This window comes from Myotis nattereri (assembly GCF_964212035.1).
Source record: "Myotis nattereri genome assembly, chromosome: 2".
NCBI lineage: Eukaryota > Metazoa > Chordata > Mammalia > Chiroptera > Vespertilionidae > Myotis > Myotis nattereri.
The window spans coordinates 211,593,877-211,609,035 of record NC_138076.1 but is presented as its reverse complement, the minus strand read 5'-3'; the positions used below and the strand labels follow the sequence as shown (position 1 = coordinate 211,609,035).

The 15,159-nt window shown below is 45.0% G+C and overlaps 1 protein-coding gene across 1 annotated transcript in view; it reads right to left on the bottom strand.

The window, feature by feature from the left end:
- ACO2 (aconitase 2) overlaps positions 1–15,084 on the bottom strand; it is a 41,952-nt gene extending 26,868 nt beyond the window's left edge. Inside the window, exon 1 of the mRNA XM_081083443.1 lies at positions 15,025–15,084. Within this exon, the coding sequence (XP_080939569.1) occupies positions 15,025–15,060 (36 nt within the window). The 5' untranslated portion in view covers positions 15,061–15,084. The remainder of the gene's footprint in view (positions 1–15,024) is intronic.
- Positions 15,085–15,159: the final 75 nt, after the last annotated feature.

Genomic DNA, 15,159 nt, shown 5'->3' with positions numbered 1-15,159 from the left:
CCCCAGTAGTGGACATGCAAGAGTCAGCTGATCAATGTTTCTCTCATTGATGTTTCCATCTCTATCCTCCTCTCTCTAAAAAATCAATAAAGACATATTTAAAAAAGAAAGGCAAAAAACCTGCACCCCAGGTATATGTTCTCGACTGTGAATCAAACCCTCGATCCTTCAGTCCGCAGGCCATGCTCTAGCCACTGAGCAACCGACCAGGGCAAGATTAACATTTTTGAGAGACAATTAGGCACCACCTATTAAAATGTAAAATGGTGGGATGTAAAGACAAAGCAGAAAATGGAAGATCAACCAGGCAGAGTCAGGAAGGGTGTGGTTCACCATCCCAAAACCCGAATTATAACCTGTGGCTTACAAGAGGCAACATGGCAATGAGCGAGCTTAGATCTAGCTCCAAAGTCCAGCTCTGCCCTGTACTAGTTGTGTGACCTCAAGCAGGTTTCGCCTTTGAACCCATCTCCTCATTTAGAGAAAGGGAATAATACCTGCAGAATTACAAGAGGTATGAAATGACATGAATGGGCCCCAAAGAATGGCAATTAAATGTAAAATGCTACAAGCAGTTTTTTGGTGTTTTTTTTAAGTAGCACTTACTAGGCTTTTTCCTACCATTTAAAAAAGTAGGACATATTTCATGGAGAAAAGTTAGAAAATACATAAAACACAATTTGATTAATTCCCTGAGGCCCATCCAGGGATATCTATAACCACCACTCCTCCACCACTTGCTGGCCCGATGACAGATAACCAGTGGTATTTAACACTCAGTGATTCCAAGAGAGGCACCAAACACTGGTTCCACAATGAATCTCCCCTCCCCACAGTCCCTGGTACCACGGTACCCACACTGAACAGGTGTCATGGCTGAGGTTTCTAAGCAAAGACTGAAAAAAATAACAATCATCAGTAGTAATAGTTAACACTCTACTGAGTGCCAAGTTATAACACTATGAACAGCCCTCCTGTATACAAGTGCCACAACAGACGAGGAAACCCAGGTCTGAATGAGGGTAGTGACTTGACCAAGGCCTCACAGATAGAAAATAACAGAGCCAGCATTCAAATCCAAGTATCTCCTGACAATTCTAAGTACTGACCTGGACCTGAATGAGTTAAAGAAATTGAATGAATCTAACCACTATGCTGTACACCTGAAACAAATATAAAATAATATTGAATGTTAACTAAAAAATAAATCAAATCAAAATGGAATAGATGTCAAACTGTTAACAGTGGCTATCACTGGAGGGTGAAATTATGGAGAACTTTTAACTTTTTATAATCAGAAAATTTTTTAAATATTTCTTTTTAAGCACCACACATGCTATTGTCTGCAATTTGCGTTCTACTTCAGAATGTTAAAAAGCAAAAGAATGAAGACAGAGTTTTCTAAAGAACATGAATATTAACCTCTATTATACAAAAGTAACTGGCAAAAAATTTAAAGATTTACAACATAAAGTATGAGCAAGGGTTTGGGGGAGAGTGGCCTTGAATTGGAGAACACTAGTAAAGTCTTCTCAGTGAGAACTGGCAATAGCTACTGAAACTTTTTATCATCATTGATTTGAGAGAGAGAGACATCGATTTGTTGTCCCACTTATTTATGCATTCATTGGCTGCTTCTTGGATGTGCCCTTAACCCAAGATCAAACCTGCAACCTTGGCGTATGGGGACAATGCTCTCACCAGCTGAGCTACTCAACCAGGGCCTAGCAATTAAAACTTAGTAACAACGGCTCTTATCGAGGCAGCAGTGGTAGCAGCTGCTCTTCCAGTGCGACGCTGCCCAAGGACGACAAGAAGATGCTGGAATGTGGGCCAAGAAAGACAAAGACTCAGTGAACAAATCTGGGGCAAGGCCAAAAAGAAGACGTGATCCAAAGACAAAGTTCGGGACAACCTCAATAACCTAGTTTTGTCTGACAAAGCAACGTATGACAAACTCTGAAAGGAAGTTCCCAACTATATAAGCTCATAACCCTCAGCTGTTGTCTCTCAGAAGCTGAATGAAGATCCTGGGCTCCTTGGCCAGGGTAACCCTTCAGGAGCTCCTCAAATCAGGGGTGGGGAACATCCGGTGAAATCATGTAGTCTGGCCCTACCAAGGCATTAGGGGTGAGTTAATTAAATGTTTGGCCAAATACAGCAGCCTAATTTTTAAGCTGATAATTTTGTATAGTCTGCGAATGATGTTATAAATATCCAAATGGCCCTTGGCAGAAAAAAGGTTCCCCAACCTTGCCTTAAGTGAAGGACTTATTAAACTAGTTTCAAAGCACAGAGTTCAAATAATTTATACCAGAAACACCAAATGTGCGGATGCCCCAGCTGTTGGTGGAGATGCAGGAACAACAGGTCTCACCAACTGTACATTTTGAAAAATAAAACTTTATTAAACCAAAAACCCCACAAAAACCTTAGTAACAACATAATGACCTAGAAATTCCACTTCTCCACATCTACCCACACCATACCTATACACAAGGCAGCTGCAAGAATGCTCAATGAGCATACGAGCACAACCAATAGATACAGACAGTAGGGGGGTGAGGGCATGTGCTGGGGGGTGGGAGCGGGTGAGGAAAGGTCAATGGGGGAAAAAGGAGACTTACATAATATTTTTAAGCAATAAAGAATTTAAATTAAGAAAAAAAAGAGGGGGGGGGGGAGAATGCTCAAAGCACCATTAAGTGAAATAGTTAAAAAATTAGAAACAACATAAATGTCCATTTATTTTTTTTAAGGTTATGTTTTAGCCCTGGCCAGGTAGCTAAGTTGGTTAGAGCATCATCCTGTAATGCCAAGGTTTCGGGTTCGATCCCCAGTTAGGACACATACAGGAATCAACCAATGAATGCATAAGTAAGTGGAACAACAAATCAATGTTTCTCTCTCTCCTTTCCTCTCTCTCTTTCTCTCAAATCAATCAAATGAAACAAAAAGTTATACTTCATTCTGTGCAATACTGTACAACACTTTAGGAAAAATCCCCAAGACTCATTGTTAAGTTATAGATAAAATGTACAATGTAGTGCTTTAACACTCTGTACTTCTGTATGTATATTTATGTATGTGGATTTACACCTCAGAGGACACACCCCAACTGACGTGCTTCTACTCCTAGGGAAGGAGGAAATTCAATCAAGGCCTGATAGAAAAGGAGGATTTTAGCTTTGTCAGTTGTGTTTCAAATATTTATAATGTTCTCATTGCTATTGTATGATTATAAATGTACTATTTATTGTACATGTTTTTAATTTGAATTGTAAAACTTAAGAAACATTGGGAGGAAATTTACCAAAATGTTAATTTTTTATACCTCTGTATTTTCCAAGTTTCTTACAAGTACCTTTATAAACAAGAAAAAAAAAATGAAAAAGGTGAAAGAATTACAAAAAAAATAAAAATTAAAAAGTAACTCACAGACAACAGTATGGTGATTACCAGCGGGAAAGGGGTGGGGGAGATAGATGAGGGTATGGGGGATAATAGTGATGGAAGGAGACTTGACATGATAATGTATTATAGAATTATACACCTGAAACCTATATAACTTTATTAACCAATGTCACCCAATACATTCAAAAAGTAAAAAATATATATTAACTACAATAAATAAAAATTTAAAGAAAAGAAAAGAGGTAAGAAATTAATTTTACCTTAAAAGTAGGTATCACTGAGTCTTATAATATGCTGATCACTTGGCTGGGTATGAGTAGTCCAAATCAGTATTATTATTATTATTATTATTATTATTTAAAGTATTACATGTCTCCTTTTTTCCCCATCGGGCCTCTCCCCGGCCACTCCCACCCCCCAGCAGATCAGTATTATTTTAAAAAGAATGATGATTTGGGCATATTTTTAAAAAATAATAACTTACTTGGGTTTTGTTATTTCCTAAATCAAAAAGTAAAACATACTCAGTGCTCAGTTCAACCTGGCCCAAGGGCCCATGGACATTCCTAAGTTCGCCCATAAGGCCATCCAGCCCAGATGTCACAACAATTAGGACATGGAAAATTTTTTCCCATACTTGGAGCCCAAGTCTCTGGCCTTGTGAAATTCTCCTGGATGAATCCCAGGCTCTTATCTAAAAGACAGACTTTCACTTAGTGTTCACCCTTCACTTTCTTAGAACAGAGGGGAGGAGGGCAGCCTCAAGGCAGAAAACCTCTCTTCGGCAAACTCCATAACCCGATGCGACAAGGTTAGGCTAAGAAGCTCATTTTCTTCCAGAAAGTCTATTCCACTACTGGACAGGCCTAATACTTTACAACAAATGCTTCTTATATTGGACGGAAACGTGCCTCCATTCTCTCAGAGGACAGATTCTAGTGCTGGAGACCTGGGCTCAAATCCCAGCTCTGCCCAACAAGCTCTGTAGCCTTGTGTGGTTTTATTTAACCCTCGAAACATTGCTTTTCTCATCTGTAAGTGGAGTTAACACCTTCACAGGCTGCAGTGAGGATTAAAAAAGAATGCCTGTGCCCTAGCCCAGTGGCCAGCAAACTGCGGCTCACGAGCCACATTCAGCTCTTTGGCCCCTTGAGTGTGGCCACGAAGTTTCAATCACACTGTTCATGCGCGCCCACACATGGTATTTTGTGGAAGAGCCACACTCAAGGGGCCGCAGTTTGCCGACCACTGCCCTAGCCGGTTTGGTTCAATGGATAGAGCGTCAGCCTGTGGACTGAAGGGTCCCAGATTCTATTCCGGTCAAGGGCACATGCCCAGATTTCGGGCTTGATCCCCGGTAGGGGGCGTGCAGGAGGCAGCGGGTCAATGATTCTCATCATTGATGTTTCTATCTCTCTCCCTCTCCCTTCCTCTCTGAAATCAATAAAAATAATTTTTTTTTAAAAGAGTACCTATGTGAAAGTACCCAGCCCAGTGCCAGACACCCTTCCCAGCCCTGTCCTTTGGAACCAGATCAAATTAATTTAGCAACTCTTCCACACTTTAGCCCTTCAAACTGTTGAAAACCTTAATTGTGTCTTCTCCAATCTAAGCATCCCTATAGGGCTTCCTCTGCTATAAACCAACTCCCTAATTTTACACTTGGGTGGGAGTCTCCCATCAGGGTTACCAGTAGCCAGATGCCCTGAGATCGGTTTTGGGTAAATGTCAGCTGCCACCTGCTCTGTGCCAGTGACACTGCAAAGAGCTCAGCCTCGCTAACTGCCCTGAAGATGCAGAGGAAGTGGCCTGCCCAAGGCCACACAGGTGGGAATGCTGAGCCCATGCCCTTCTCACATGCTCCCGACAGTGTCTCTCAGCTTCTGTTTAGTGGGCTCTCAGTGTGTCTGGTGGAGTGACTCCCAGGTCTTGTAGGGTCCCCTTCCTTGCTGGATGGTTACACATCTCCAGGGCCCCCAAGGATTAACAAAGGCTCTGCTGATCCTGCATTTACTGACACAGGACAAACTCTGAAGGAAGGAACATACTCAATGTTGACCCCACTGGGGAGCTAGACCAGAAATGAAATGAAAATAAATGAAAGGCCCTGACCGGTTTGGCTCAGTGGATAGAGCGTCGGCCTGCGGACTCAAGGGTCCCAGTTTTGGTTCTGGTCAGGGGCATGTACCTTGGTTGCGGGCACATCCCCAGTGGGGAGTGTGCAGGAGGCAGCTGATCGGTGTTTCTCTCTCATCAATGTTTCTAACTCTCTATCCCTCTCCCTTCCTCTCTGTAAAAATTCAATAAAATATATATTTTTTTAAAAAAGAAAATAAATGAAAGAAAGAAGAAGAAACAAAGTGAAACTGTGCCAGGCGAGACGACAAGGTTATCCTCCCAACAACTGTGCCAAGTGGGAGTTTACCGGTCACCGCGTTCCCAGCTTAGATGAGAAAACTCAGGCAGATGAGAAAGTAAATTCCACTAAAATGTAAGTTGCACAAAGGCAGAAAACGTGTCTATTCCGTCACCTCTGTATACTCAGCGTCCAGGACAATGTCTGACACAGCAGTTGTTGAAGAAATACTGGGTGACAAAACGGATGAAGGCAGAGCAATGATTTAACGCTTTCAAACTCAAGTAGTGGGTGCCTGTGGCATTGGCTGTGCTAAGCCTTCAGTGCCTGTTCAGACACAGCATATGGGAAGGTGGCCCACCCGGGGCCTGTCACATGCACACCCACGCAGAACTCTGGCCTCCCCATTTGGCCAAGGTCAGACATGCTGCTCTCTCGTCTCAAGGGACGGTGTCTTCCCCTGGGACCACTTGTATCCAGAGAACAGTCCAAACCAAAGGAACTGACATCTTCTCAGGCAGGAGGCCAGCCTGGCTGGGCCAGTGTGACCTTCTGTCCATCCTGTGAAGCGCGGCATATGCCAGCACTGCCTTAGGGAACGTGTCAGCGGGCCCTAGCACTCAGAGCAAGTGAGCTGTCCCAGCAAGCGGGCTCCTGAAGGAGGCCCGGTCTCTGGAGGCAGCTGCTCTGTAAGAGAGACAAGTCTCCAGCCACATTCTGACCTGGCCAGGCCCATGGCAGAAACACTGCACCCCCAGTGCCAAGTTACAGAAAGGGCATCCACTCTAGAGCGGGATGCATCTGGCTCAGAATCTCAGCTCCCCCGGCTGAGCCTGTTTCCTCTTCTGTAAAATGGGAAGAAGAGAGCAGAGATCTTGTGAAGAGTAGAAAGAATATATTGCTTGGAAATGCAGAGAAAACAGTCTGGAATAATGCACACAAAATTCCTGTCAGTGGTTGCCTCGGGGGGGCTGGAATGGAAAGAAGGCTGCGGTTTCCCACCATGCCTTGTACTCTCTTCCCAACCACCAGAAGGTCATAAACACCAGGACAGCGCATCTCAGAATGGAAATGGGACTGAAAATGACTCATTTATCCACTCTTCCTATCCTTGAATGCCTAGCACGGAGTCATCCAACCTAAGCAGCCCTTGCCCAGTGGTGGGATGGCACTACCTTATGAGGCAGGATGATGACCTCGAGGTCTTGGGTAGACCCTGATTCCTCTGACCATGACCCTTCAGGCACACAGCTTGCAGCAACCTGCTGCCTAGCTCTTCCTAGCAGGGAAGCCTCAGGTGGGCACTGCCTAGGCGAACAACATAGGAATGCATGTCAGTCAACACCTTCCTAAGAAAAAGCATATTCCCACACCTCCGCTGTTTCAAACAACTTTCTCCCACCCTTGGTAGGCGATACTTGGCACCTCTCCTAAGAATCCAAAGTGAAACAATTCCCTCCTGCAGGGAGGCAATGAGCTAGCTCGGTTGCTATGCAACTGGCAGGCACAAAAGTGATGCAGTCCTTTTCAGAGACTTGGAAAGGTGACAGGAGGTAGTGTCTCTCCGAGTCACAGCCTGTAATGGGCTCCAAGGCAGTAGGGGGTTCCTTTAAGGAATCAGTTGATAGAATCACTCATCTGTCTAGTTCTCCTTTGCTGCTGGCGTCAGCAGCAAACTCCAGGCACACAGTGAAATGCATGCAAATTCCCAGCCCTACTCAGGCTCCCAGGCAGCAGCTCTGCACCAACGCACTATTTCGAGCTCAGGAGGCAGCCTGTGAGGCTGACCCACAGCTTAGCCCAGGCGGAGGGGGGGGGGGGGGGGGCTAACTTTTTGACTCGAGGGCCACAATGGGTTCTTAAACTGGACCGGAGGGCCGGAACAAAAGCATGGATGGAGTGTTTGTGTGAACTAATATAAATTCAAAGTAAACATCATTACATAAAAGGGTACGGTCTTTTTTTTTTTTTTAGTTTTATTCATTTCAAACGGGCCGGATCCGGCCCGCGGGCCGTAGTTTGCCCACGGCTGGCTTAGCCTCTCCCTCTCAAGCTCCGCAGGTATTCTGAGCAGAAGGCATTCACGGTCCCAAACCGACATACATTCAGACAGGGCATGGAGCCAACCGAACTGTGTCCCCTCTATTTAGCCTACTCTACAGACGTCTAATTTCACTCTCTACCCCAGGGGAGGACTCTGGAGAAACAGTTTGGCTGAATGGTAGAACGCCTGCATTCTGCAGCCAAACAGATCTGCATTCACAATCTGGCTGTTTATACTAGCTGTGACCTCAGACAACTATTGAACCTTTCTGGGCCTCAGTCTCTACATCTTGAAAGCAGGCTAATGATACCTACTGCTCGGGTGGTGGTGAGGGACAAACAGGCAGTATTTGCAAAACAAGATCTAGTTCAGTGACTGGCCTGACTACATGTGCCAGGGCAACTGCCAGGTCCAGGGTGGTCCAGTGTGGAGCAAGCGCCTCCCGCATGCAGCCCCTCCCCTGACCTCAGCCCAGTGTATTATTATAGCAATTGAGTGATCTCTTCCTCACCAGCTTGTATATAAGCTCTTTCACAGGCAAAGCCCTTGTCTTCAACCAGCTCTGTAGCTCTCTCCGTGAACAAAAACAACAGTAACACCACGAATATCCAGCAGAAGGTGAAGGAGCCCATCACTGAATTGGGGGCGGGGGTTAAAGGAATTCTTGAGACCCTCAGGTACCTCCTCCCAGCACTGGCCACAGAATTCAAGTTTCCAAACAGAAACCATCTCCATTTCTGTAGTCGAAAATAGAAATACTCCTACTGCCCCTAAAATCCCCAAGGAATTTAACATTTAATTATGAAAATAGTGTAAATGCAATTCAAGAGCTCATTTTCTCAATGTTGTCCTTCAACTTAGAGAACAAAAAAATAGGAAGCCAGTGGATTCATTTCTACCTCTTCTCCCAACTCTCTTATGAGCAGTACCCAAAAGGTTTTCCTGAACAATCAGTACCTTCCCAGTATCCATGGAGATTACTGAAGGAACACGCAACTTTCCCAGAGCAGTCTTTTTTAAACATATGAGCTGAAGGTAAGTGCTGGGGCCATGGAGTCTGTAGGCCATCTGCAGGGCTAGGGCCAGAGACTAACAGTCACCAAGTGCCTATACCCTGCGCCAGATTTGCCTCAAATACTTTATACATGCAGTCCCATTTAATACTCACAACTATCATCCGAGGCAGAAGATACTGTGCCCATTTTACAAATTATGGAACTGAGGCTCTAGAATATTAACTATTTTGCCCAGAGCCACACAGCAAAGATGGAATTCCAGTCTTGGCTCCAAAGCTGGTGCCCTTTCCCTTGGCCCAAGCTTCGCAGAATGAAACCAAGAAAACCATTCTTCATACCTTTCAAATCCCCCCAAAATAAAGAAGAGTTTCTACAGGTTTATTCTGGAACAATCTGAGGAAAAGTCTGTCCCTTTGTCAATGTTAGAAGTGGCCCATTTCTAAAATAACACGAGAAACTACTCACAAATTTCTATATTGCATTAGAGTTTAAAGAACTTTTCAAGTATGATTAGGCCTTCAGGACCCTCTCTTCACGGGAAGGTAGCTATTAATTGCCCCATTTTGCAGATGTGTAACCTGTGACCTCAGACAACTACTTAACCTTTCTGGTGAAACAGAAGGCTGAGACCTTGCTTGAAGCCTCACAGTGAGTCTGTGGTAGAGAAGTAACCCTCAGGTTCCCGACATTCTGTGCGCTGTGTTTTAAAGACTACAAGCAGCCTCCTTGCAGCCCCTCACCTCCTTCACGCTGACAGGCCCAGAGACACCACTGCTTCCAAACCAGACGGGTCAAACAAAGCTGGGCCAAGGAAGACAGACTGCTCAAGCATTAACACTCATTTCTTAAAAATATTTTTTTATTGATTTAAGAGAGGAAGGGAGAGGGAGAGAGAGAGACAGAAACATCAATGATGAGAGAGAATCACTGATCGGCTGCCTTCTGCGTGCCTCACACTGGGGATCGAGCCCCCAACCCCAGCATGTGCCCTAACAGGGAAGTGAACTGTGTGACCTCCTGGTTCATACGTTGACACCCCACCACTGAGCCATGCCAGCCAGGCGCATTAACACTCATTTAAAAATATTTTTTTATTGATTTTTTTTTTTAGAGAAAGAGGGAAAGGGAGAAAGAGAAACATCAATGTGAGAGTGGAACATCAATCAGCTGCCTCCTGCACCCTGGGATCGAGCCAGAAACCCAGGCACGGGCCCTAAATGGGAATCAAAGCGGTGACCTTTCTAGGCACGGGACGATGCCCAACCCACTGAGCCACACTGGCCAGGGCAACACTCATTTTAAATACTTTCCAGATGGCCTCTTAGAGACATCAGGCACCAGAATAAGGCCTGAGGCAGAACAAGGCTCACCTCGCACATGATGCTCACACACAAGTGAGGGACCCTAGGGCAAGACACTTGGCCCTACCCAGAGTCCTTCCCTGTAAAATACAGGTAACTTGCTGAGAGCTGATTAAAAAGATCAAGAATTTATAAGTGAGCTTCGGCCCACACCTAAGTTTTACAAGTGCTGGGCATACACATGACTACTGAATTCAAGTTCATCCATACCTCAATTGCTCAAGCCGCAAACCTAGGCGTCATCCTTAATTATTCCCTATCCCTCACACTCCGCGTTCAACCCATGTGCCTCCAAAATATCTCCACTACCAGCACCAGAGTCCCAGCCACCTTCACCACTCCCTGGTTAATCCATCAGCCGCACTAGTCTCCCTGCCTCCTCTTTTCTCTCTGTGGTCCATCACCCAAGCAGCAGACTAAGTGATTTTTCTCAACCATAAATCATATCCAGTTGCTCCACACCTTAAAACAGTGATGGCGAACCTATGACACGCGTGTCAGAGGTGACACGCGAACTCATTTTTTTGGTTGATTTTTTTTGTTAAATGGCATTTAAATATATAAAATAAATATCAAAAATATAAATCTTTGTTTTACTATGGTTGCAAGTATCAAAAAATTTCTATATGTGACACGGCACCAGAGTTAAGTTAGGGTTTTTCAAAATGCTGACACGCCAAGCTCAAAAGGTTCGCCATCACTGGCTTAAAAGCTTCATTTCACTTGGAGTAAAACTCAAAATCCTTCTGAGAGCCATGGCTCTGGCTGCTACCTCTTGCCTGGACCTTCCTTTCCTCTCAGCATAGCAACCACTGGCCTTATTTCTTATCCTCAGCACATTAAGCTCATACCTGTCTCAGGCGCTTTGTACATGCTGCTCCTTCTACTTGAAGTCTCCTCTCCCAAAACGCTGTGAGAGGGTCTTCTTATCATTGAAGTATCAGCTCAAATGTCGCCTCTTCTGAGAGGCCTTCCCCACTACCCCGGTGAAAGCCATGCCACCTCCACCCCTCCTCTACCGCACTCTCCTATTCTATCTTCCTTTAGCACTTAGTGGACGCATCCTATTTGTCTGCCTGCTCCTCTCCTGTCTCTCCGGAGCTACAGGACAAGTCCCACTACGCTTGCTCGCTATTGCGCTCCCAACGTTTAGAAGAGCACTAAGCGCAGAGGAAACTTTCAACACATGTTTTGGGAACAGCCGGCCCAAAGGCAGTGGTGTGCTCCCTTGGTCTTCCAGACAGTGATTTCACCCCCTCTCAAACTGGACACTGGGCCGAGACCGGTTTGGCTCAGTGGATAGAGCGTCGGCCTGCGGACTGAAAGGTCCCAGGTTCGATTCCGGTCAAGGGCATGTACCTGGGTTGCGGGCACATCCCCAGTGGGAGATGTGCAGGAGGCAGCTGGTCGATGTTTCTCTCTCATCGATGTTTCTAACTCTCTATCTCTCTCCCTTCCTCTCTGTAAAAAATCAATAAAATATATATGTAAAAAAAAAAATTTGACATTGGAAGTTTGTTTATTCATCCAGTCAATCATTCATTCACTCAATTCAAACCAACAGTCGGCTACAGGATATCTGAGGAGACACTACAGTGAACATGAAACCTACATGGCACGTTATAGAGGCCCTTCTAACTTCTGCCAAACGTCAGGTCTCTTCGTGGTTAACCGCCAGCTCAGATCTACAGACAAAGGTTACACGGCATCCCAAAGCCACAGGAGAACTCAGCACCCAGAGCCTCAAGGCAAAACCAAAGACCAAAGAAATGTATTTGCAAATTCCCGACTCCTTTTATTTATCACCCACAGCCCTTTACAGAAAAGTAAATTTTTATTTTTTTTATTTTTTTTTAAATATATTTTATTGATTTTTTACAGAGAGGAAGGGAGAGAGATAGAGAGTCAGAAACATCGATGAGCTGCCTCCTGCATATCCCCCACCGGGATGTGCCCGCAACCCAGGTACATGCCCTTGACCAGAATCAAACCCGGGACCCTTTAGTCCGCAGGCCGACGCTCTATCCACTGAGCCAAACCGGTTTCGGCGAAAAGTAAATTTTTAAAAAACAGAAAGTAAATGTGGATTTTCAAAAACTTCACCTCCATTTTCTTCACTCTGCTTCTAATCTTACTACCTGGTAGCAGGCACTGTCAAATGACAGAACACTTTCAATTTAAAGAACGCCGTTCTCAGCTTATGGAACATTAATGGTACCCTGGGCAACAGGCTGAATCTTGATGCCAAAGGAAAGCAGAATAGTGCAGTGGCTGGGGCCTTAGGCTTTGGAACAGAAAGGTGCTAACTCAAATGACATCTTCTAGTGATAAGGCCTAGACAAGTTTATTTTATTTTACTTAATAACACTTACTACATGCAGGCAGGGTTCTAAATACTTTGCAACTATAATATGATTACTAGACCAGTCTGAAGTATTATTATCTGTATCTCACAGGTGAAGAAACAGGTATAGAGAGGTGCAGTAACGTGCCCAACATTACAGCTAGTGAGTATTAAAGCCAGCATTCGAATAAGGTAGTGTGATGCAAGAATCCATGCTCTTAACCATTACATTATGCTTCTGCTCTAATCCTGTTTCTTCATCTATAAGACAGGGCGAATAGGTTTGCCTTATCTCGCAGGGTCATGTGAGATTACTGGTACACAGTAAGGTAAATGTTAGCTAGTGGTACTATAATTGCCATCATTCTATTATCTACCTTCACCTGTGGCCCAGTCAAGGGCAGAAGAAAAATATTTTGGCTGAGAAAGATCTCCAAGGTTCTCTGAAGTAGAATACGTTATAATACAGTGGAAACTCCATGAGGACAGGAATTGTCTGCTTTGCTTATCATTATATCTGAAGCAAGCCATGGTGCTCAGTAAATATGTGGTGAATGAGGTAGGAAAATATTTAATGCGTAGACAGAGTTCTGCCGACATGACAACCAAGGTAGTTTCATCACATCTCCAATGGAGCTAAACACGAAAGAGGTAAATTTACAAGGTATCAGAGGGCAGTGTTAGCTGGCCATTTGCCGTTACTTAACACAGCCTGGCTATTAGGAGGTAGTGTGGTATACTGCTGTTCATTCATCTTCATGAACAGATCTGAATTTTAATCCTGACTCTGTCCCTGGAAGTCACCCAGGCTCTCAAGATCTTGGATTTTGTCTATCTGTAAAAGAGGAAGTTGAACTACATGATGATCAGAAACTGTCTCATGACTTTATAACAATCATCATAACAATCTGAATGGAAGCCAAATGACAGATGAAGAAACTAGGATACAGAAGTAACTTGTTCAAGGTCACAGGATCAGGGCAGAATACAAACTATAGCCCAGATCTCCTTCTACATTGATCTAACACTCATGCTTTCCAAAACTCCTTCTCAGTTAAAAAATACTGTGGCATTAGTCCTTTCTTTCATGCTCCCTATGTCTGTAATCATTTTTCTTAAATAATCTTTCCTGACTTCACTACATCATGGGACAGCAGGATCAGGAAGAAACAACTACAGTATTTCCAGTGTTAACCTGGAGAATCAAAAGATCTGAAGTGGTAATTAGGGGAAAATTCCTTGTCTTTGCCCAGAATTGAGAGGTCAGAAGTATTTTTAAGATGAATGATTTAACTTTAAACATATGGTTTAAATTTAAGCAAAATAAAAAAATAAATAACTTCTAGTAACATAACGCTTGCTGAGTACAGCAGATAACAATTTCTTTTTAAATCCAAGTTGTGCTACTTGATTCAAAGTAGATTCGCAGAGTTAAAAGACTTTCTGAGAATGTTTACAAACAATTGCCTTATTTTTATTAACAAAATACATGGAACCACCGCGTACACACCTTCCGAGGGCTGTCATGTTAGAAGTGAAAAGCCCATCTGGCAGTTACAGTAGGTTTTCTAGATGGTTCACAACAGGAGAGTGAAGGTCAAACTGCTGAGTCTCTTTACCCTTTCATCTAGTGGCTGGAAAGCAACTAATTGTGAGCTCAAAACACTCCATGCTGGTACTCTCAAAAACATAAATGTTAGCTCAGAAATCGCACGGTGGCTCGGAAAGTTCGGTGAGGACAGGCTGACATGAACAAGGACAGAGGGGCTATAGGACAAGATGCGCAGGCCACTCCGGAGACAGCAGCAACTTTCACCTACTTTCTAGCAATTTCATTCCTTATCAAATGAGAATAATCATTTCACCAGGTGATTATATGGCTTAAAACATGATCAGCAATTAAAACAATCTTGCGGTGTTGTGCAAACGTGAGGGATTACCGTTCTTACTATTTATTACATCCGGGGCCTGAAGACCCCCCTTTCATTCCTGGCCATGGATTCCACAGAATCCGCAACAGATGGGCCAGGACACTCGTTTCTTCTCCGGCCTCCAGACCCGGCGGCTATGAACGCACCTCGCCGGCAAGTCTCCGCTGCCGAGAGGTGAGAAGTGAGGCCTCCAAGCTCTGGGCCTAGCGGGCTCAGCAATGCCCATGCCCCCCAGTCACCTTGTCCTCACCTTGAGGGACCGAAAGAAACCCTACGGGGAAGGGGAGTGCCGTCCTCAAAAAGAATGCCTCCATTCTTCACCCGGCCGCCACGGCCGCCACCCACACTTCCCGCAGGGCGGGGGCAGGGCCGGGAGAGCTGACAGTGGGGACGCCTTGACCTCAGGCACTGGAGGACCCGGCACGGGCGCTGGGCCCACGGCCGCGACAGGTACACAAAACGTCAGCGCCGGTCGGGCCGGCCCGGCCTCGCCCACAGCCGCAGGCGGACTGGCAGGCACCCGCCCCCGTGAACCCAGAGGGCCCCGAGCTCGCTCACCTGCAGCCGGGTCACCAGGAGGCTGTAAGGCGCCATTTTGTGCACTGACAAAGATGAGGTCGCGTGAAAGTGACGTGCCACACGACCAATTTAAAGCCTTCGGGCAGGGGGCGTGGCCTGAGGCAAGAGGCGTCA